A 7,355-nucleotide genomic window follows, 5' to 3' on the forward strand; every position below is an offset into this window, starting at 1 on the left:
TGAAAGAAAGAATTCATTGTCCTCTCCATACCTATGATTACATATGATTACAGCAGCCAGTAACTCTTTCAAAGCAGTTAACTTTAATGATTTTTAGTTTTAATGATATAACCCAGAATCACAAATCACAATTTGCAGTGTTATCTGAGAGTCGTCTTATGATAGATTTTTAAAAATCTGAACGGATGCTTTCAGCTCATCTCAGTATACATCTGTTAAGAAGAGTGAAGCTTTGCTAAAATAAAAGTTCAACACAGTGCTGCTTTTAGCTGCATTTATTAGAACTGTACAAGGTACCAGGCTTCTCACTTTGTCTGGAGACTGTAAATCTTTTCTTTATTCTGTCAGATGACCAAAGTACAAAATGAAAGTATTCTTCATGTTAGCAGCCTTGACATGTTTCAAGTAAGCAAATCTGTCAGTCGGTGTCTGTCAAAGACGGCTTCTCAGAGAAAAAGTAATACTTCTCAGGTTATTTCTTTGTGTTCTCATCAGGCCAAGAAGAAGCCAACTCTGCGACAAAGTGCACTGATAAATACCACCTCTGCATCGGAAAACCCATTCTGTCCATATTTAAAAGACAGTCACGTGCAAACTAAAAAACATCGTGACAAACTGTCCGTGTGGCACAATGTTTCAATCCAATCAAACAACAATTCACATCAAAATACGTAAACAGGAACAGGAGAGAGAGTGAACTTACTCGTATAGATACAGTTTATGCACTTGCAGACATCCAACTATCAAGAACTAATTTCAAATATTTGTTTGCTGTGTATAAAAAAAAATAGTTTAGATAAGATTTTGAATGTTCTTGAAGTATTTTTATTTAAATATTTGATTGCATTACATGTTCTGAGTTTACAGTGCCTGTCTTGGTCTACTGATACTGGATGATATGTAACTGATGTAAAATGAGGGTAAAAGATTTCTCTCGAGCTACAGCATACCAGCAAAGGCATGGTGACCAATATCGGGTGCTCTGATTATGTTGTTTGTACATATGCGTCAGGATAAGGTGCTTGTAAGTTTGGCCTGATGAAGATCCGCCATGGATTGAAACACTGTCATCAATGCTACATAAAGAAGTGAATTCTGTTTTTGCATGCAGTCTCTGCTTTGAAATGTCGTGGATGGAAGTTGTATGTTAGGAAAGCAAACTGATGGACCACTACCCAGACAACATTCTGCAGACGAGTTCTGACGCCTCCTGAACGCCAACAATGACATATTTGACAAACATATTCTGAAAATCTGCACGCACAGCTCTGATTTCAGACATCTAACTGTAAGATATCTGCATCTGTCAGAGAGATACTCTGCTGCGATAGGCTGACCTGGGGGCAGGAGGAGGAGGATGATGATGTCACAGCATGCTGATGTTTAGCCATGCTGGGGCCTCTCAGGAGCAGAGAAGAGGAGGTGGAGGGTATGATGGGGAGAGTGGCAGAGATGCCGTTTGCTGCCGACATGTTGAGGAAGCTGCAGGACTGAGGCAGCACTGAGCTCTGTCTCTGATGAGTACTGGAGGTGGCAGCTGAAACACAACATGACAACTCTACTGTAAAAAGTAGCAAGTGATGATTACACCCAATCTCAGAAAGCGCCTAGTTTTTCATTTGTGGGTTGAGCCACAGGACGTTGTGGAGAAACAAGGAGAGGCACAACTGTGACGTTTTCCTCCTTTTCTCGCAAAAATAAAAATCCTGTCCAAACAAGCACTATTTAAAAAAAATCTCCATTCATATGAAACACAGAAACACACCTGAAGTGCTGTCAAGAGCATCCCAAACCAACAGGTCGCCTAACCCTAAAGCCATGTTAGCCAATCAGGAGCCTGAACAATTACTGGTAGACTACCTGTAAATAGAGGTGTCACAAACCCAAAGCTAATTTTTCCCTGTCACCATGACAACATCTAAAAAGGAGATTCTGAATATCTTCACCTTGGAAGGAGTTTCCTAAAGCTCCATTTTCACTGACCTAAAACTGTGTGTGTGTGGACGAAAGGCCAAATTAGGAGGAGGACAGAATGCAGCTCAGTTATGGAGATGAAACTTTTTGCTCCACAGCTACAGGTGCTTTCACATTTTTACAAACCAATTTAATATTGTCACTATGTTCTCACTGCACACACGTGTCATCCCATTGTGTTGAATGGGCCTTCAGAAATAGCAGGATCTGCAAGTTGCATGAGTGAAGAAAACTGTGTGAGTGAGGAATGACACAGGCAAACGACAACTGTTTCAAACGTGACTCATCTTACCACAGGGCACTCTGGGCTGCTGATGCTGGCTGCTGATGGGAAATCCGGTTTGAGAAACATCTGCAGTGCCACCTAGAGCCTAAAAGAGAGGAAGACAAAAATGACAAGCTTTGCTTATTGAGAAGGAACGTTCGTTCTATGTAAATAACATTTGAGCCCCAGTGACTCCTGGTTGTCAGTAATAGTGAGGTCTGGAGGCTTACTTTAATTATTTAAAACCATGTAGCAGATACTGTGCAATTTGGTAATGTACTGACCATGAAAGCTTAAGTAGGATCTGCTGCTGTAATGTTAGTGAAGGTATCACTTACTAGCTTGAGTGCAGTTCACTGACAGCACTCACATAAAGTTGTGTAAGTCCATATTAACTCTCTCTCTCAATCACCGAATACTTCACTCAAAATCAGCCACAGACTCTAACAAAAGACGTTTCATGTGAGTCAACCTGAGTGACAGCTTTGATAGCTGAAAATTTCAATTTCCTTCCATGCAATACTTTCTAAATAGGACACTTCTTTGCATCAGGGATATCACCCTTGTCTTACTCATCATTTGCCCTTTTCTGCAATCTAAAAAGCTAAAGTCATTGTGAGGGAATTTTCTATCACAGGCCTTCTGTACAGTTATAAGCCCAAGGTTTTCCAGGTTGGACAACACAGAGACCTCAGACAGAGATACATTAACATAATATTTAGAGACCATTCTAGCAGACAGCAGATAGGAAACATCTCCCCTTGATCTTACTATGGAGGTAGCCAAGGTCTTATAGATAAACTGTACAGACACAGACCAGACCAATTCTAGGAGGATTGCTCGAGTTCACATTTTAATAAGGAATAAGGTCAAAGTGTCCTCAGTCAGAGGGTTGGAGGTCAGGGCATACGTAAGCACGGTAGGAGCTATTGTTAGGTTTTGACTATCCATTAGAGTACCACAAATGTAGAAGGGAGGTATAGAATATCCATAATAGGGAATAGTTCAAGGAGTAGAAAGGAAAACATGTGACACTGAAGGGATTAATACATCCCATTTGAAGGGACATCTTCAGGAATTGTTGTGGCACTACCTTGGTTCACTTGTGCACATTGTGTTGCTCATCAACTATAAATACTTCTGCATAAGACGCCTGAAGTCTCCTGGTGAACTCCTTCCTTCCTTCAAGAATTTCCACCACAGTCATGACTGACCTGAGCCTGGTTAAGACAGGCCTGGAGTTTCCTTTTTGCCCTCCATCTGGCCACCCTCAGTCTGGTCTTCTCTCGGCGCTCTCTCACCTTCAACACAACATCACCATCATAGTTTACATTACACTGTAAAACGATGCTTTGATAGAAATTGCCCCTTAAAACTCAACAACCTAACAAAGATTTTACATGAATTTGTCAAATAGTAGGTATATGAATGCAGAATATTTCTGTAAGGACGGAGTCCGGCCTGAACACTAAAGTAGACTAGCCAGATCTGCCAGCAGAGGCTGAGGCAGCGTTTTCTCCAGCTCTCTGCGTCTGTTGAGGCTTCGCCGGCGGAGCTCGTTCCTGCGCAGTTTATATTCTTCGTAAAGGCTGAGGTCTTTGGTCCAGGGCCGCACCGCCTGGCGAGACGGGATGCTGGGTGGCAAGGATGACAGCAGGGAGGCTGCAGGCTGAGGCATCGCATCTGAGAGGACACACATAAAAAGGTCAGCAGGGGTGGGGCTTTCAATCAATTATCAATCAATTATAATGAGTTAAGATTAAAGATATATCAGGGTGCTGATTTCTATAACTAATATTAGTCTTGCTTGTAGCACTGATCAGTTTTGCTTTTTCGTCCATGGGGGATTAGTAGGGTGACCATATCCTTGCAATGAACACTGCAAATGCAAGTTATTGAGCTCAGCTCTTAAAACTAGACAGACAGTATAAACTCAGAGGCATGTGCATGACCTCAGCTCACACACGCTCATCTACTCACAGGTGCTTGGTCTGGCTGAGCTGAAGGCTGTAGTGTGATTTCTCTGGTTTCCTGGAAGTCCTGAGCACTCTGTCCCTGAACTTTGAGCCTGGAGAGACATACATCAATTCTCTGTCACAGATGGTTCTGGAGAGTTGACTTTAATTCAGTCACTTTTTTCTTTTGCTAAATCAGAACTCATTATGTCTCTGTGGCTGCACTGAAAGTTAAAACAATCACATGCAGTCTTTCTGAGACCGTGCACTGACAGACTTCTTAAAACAACTCGAGCGCTGACTATTCTCAGATATGATATTCAGCTCTTACCTCTGACTCTGGGAGATGACCCTGCTGCACCTGGCAGTCCAGCAGTAGTGTGGCCATCACCTCCTGCTTGTCTTCTGGCTCCTCCTTGATACAGATCACCTCCTCCGCCTCCTGCTTTACCTACATGACAACAGGAGAAAACCAGGGCTGTCGGACTGTGATGAGAAATCAAAGTGCAAGACCTCCACAGCTTTACTTCTAAAGGGTGAAGACTGTAAGGTGACATATGTGCATCTTCATTCTGGTTAATACTTTTCTGTCTAGATCTGTGTATCTGTCTTGGGAGTGCTTTTTGGGCCAGTACATTCTCTGTCCAAAACCATACAAACCATATGACTGAAAATTTCATCTTTAAAAGCACTTTTCTTGCTTCTTGCTTTAAAATTTAAAATCCCATTTTGTGTATTTGGTTACATTTTGTGTTATTCTACCAAACACACATTTTTTGATGAGTTCAACACAAAATGTATTTTTATCGTATTTTCAGAACTGCTGTATTCATTAAGTATCAATAACAGCAACATTTTTTACTTCTATTGTCTGATTCTACACGCTCAGGCATCACCAGCAAAATCAAAACTAATCAAATATGACCAAAGTATTGGTATATACAGAGCACAAAGTAAGGCCACTTCAGGAGGATGTGTGTGTATTGCATGTGTTGTCACCTGTGGGGCAGAGGATGGCAGAGTGGAGCTATCAGCCTCGGGGGAACCATCTGCAGACAACGGGCCAGCAACTGGGTGCTCCCCCAGATCCAGAGTCAGGGCCTGGACCAGGTGAGGGGCCGTGACAGCGTCCACACCTTCTGCATGGGGCTGCAGAGTGACGGTCCACTCACAGTCGTCCTCCTGGTTGTCATGCTTGTTCTGAACTGTGTCTTGCTCTGATGGACAGAATAAAACTGCACAAACAGACATATTCAGTCCACTACATCCATGCAGAGGTACAATGTGACAATGATATTTTGTCAGCTCACTCTCTTGGGTTCCTGTGCTCCAATACAGGATTTTAAAGACTAACGTTTTTCCTGTGTGACAACATCAACTGAGATTTAGAATCTGATCTATTTCTACCTTTAGTCTTACTTAAAGCAACTACCAGACATGTGAAACGACATGTTGCACTAACACACAGACATGCATACACTCACACACCCACACATACAGCTCTATACCTGTACTGCTGTCAGATTCTGTTGGTGAGTTCATAGAGACCGAGACAGGCAGCAGCAAGTCAGACGGGTCAGAGCTGGCAACTCCAACATCTGAATTACAACGCACTCTGATTGCGCGTCTCATGCTCTGTAGAGAGGTGCATTCTGGGTGTAAAAACACAGGAAGGAGTGAGAGTCATTGGAGTGTAGTGGGGGTAAGAGTCACTCAATTTCGTTATCATTACCTTGATTGCTCCCTGTCATTGGTCCTTCAGAGGTCCTGGTTTGAGTCGAGCACGATGGAGAGTTCTCATTGGAGCAAACACCCGCACCACCTCTCTGTGCTTGATTGAAGGTGGGTGGGTGGATGCGGACCAGAGTGGAGGTAGACGCTCTCTGCTGCAGTTCCTCCTCCACTCCCTGCCTGTAGTACTTCAGCTTCAGCTCAGTATAGCGCAGCTTGGCTCGAATGTTGTCATTCTCCTTCTCTTTTAGGGCCTTTTCCCTCTGCAACGCCGTGATGTCCCTCTTCATCAGCGCCACTTGGGCTTTCAGCTCCTCAAATTTAACGCCGACCACTTTGAGCATCTCAGCCAGCACCGTCTCCACTGCTCCGTTCACTGCTCGCTCAACCACAGTGCCCATCTGGCCTCGGATCAGTGATACAGCAATGCTGACATCCATTTTAAGAACCTTCTCCAGCTGTTTTGGGGTCACAGTTTCACCTGTATGCGTTAAAATATTAAGCAGGGACAAGAGAAGGTCATCCAACCTAATGAGAAACTAATGATGGTTAAAACTAAATTAAATATGACAATGACTAACTGGCACACTCATATTGTTTTCATATCACCATATACTACTGAACAACAGCAAGAATCAGATCAGTACTCTGAATTAGTTAATACACTTTAGATCAGCTAAATATGCAAATAATACGAACATTATGTACATACCTATCTACACAGGATGACATGTCAGGGACAGGATAATGAGCCACATTGTAAAAGCACAACACTGGTGATACAATTAGCTTTAATCACTGAAGATCTATCTTATTACATAGCGTGGCTTGTACAGAAAAACCTTGGGACCTCCGACATGTAACTAATGTAACAGGCTAATTGAATTAAATCTGCGATCTTAAAAGCAATGCTTCGGTACAAAAACTCTAGCTGACACACTTCAGCCTCTGGAGCAGATACAGACCAGCTCTGTTCATGTCGACTTTAGTGCCGACGCAGTTTATGAACTAACATTACTGCAGCACCTGTCTCTTTCCGTCCGTCCGCTTTCTCTACTGGGGACACCGTGCTGACTGAAGCCTATTATAGTCCAATTGGGTCGCAAACATTTTACTTACCGTTTTTGCTTTTTATGTTCAACAGTTCAACCAGTTAGCTGATTGCTAACTTAGCTAACAACAAGCTCCTAAAACAGTATGTTAGCTTGTTAAGCACAAAATTCGTAACACTGCCTTGCTGTTCTTAAAGACGGTAATGTTTCCATTCCATAGACTCTCATTATTAAACAAATAGCAGACAGATTTTATTCTCGTCTTTTTTCGAAATAAATGTGGGAATGCTTTCAACAGGAGGGCATAGTTTTGCCATAATAACAGTAACGTTTACGCTAGAAGCAGAAGTGTTTCCGAGGTCAACACATCCAGGAAGT

General features: G+C 42.7%; 1 protein-coding gene across 1 annotated transcript; it reads right to left on the reverse strand.

The window, feature by feature from the left end:
* Positions 1–260: 260 nt before the first annotated feature.
* Positions 261–7,355, reverse strand: LOC143330102 (uncharacterized). The gene is made up of 10 exons (XM_076746306.1): positions 7,045–7,355; positions 5,927–6,406; positions 5,703–5,846; positions 5,194–5,429; positions 4,526–4,645; positions 4,220–4,307; positions 3,723–3,922; positions 3,454–3,540; positions 2,267–2,345; positions 261–1,537 (listed from the first exon to the last, which is right to left on the reverse strand). The coding sequence occupies exons 2-10, from the start codon at positions 6,363–6,365 to the stop codon at positions 1,275–1,277; spliced, it is 1,656 nt and encodes a 551-aa protein (XP_076602421.1). The 5' UTR covers positions 6,366–6,406; positions 7,045–7,355; the 3' UTR covers positions 261–1,274.

Source organism: Chaetodon auriga, chromosome 13, assembly GCF_051107435.1.
Source record: "Chaetodon auriga isolate fChaAug3 chromosome 13, fChaAug3.hap1, whole genome shotgun sequence".
Lineage (NCBI taxonomy): Eukaryota > Metazoa > Chordata > Actinopteri > Chaetodontiformes > Chaetodontidae > Chaetodon > Chaetodon auriga.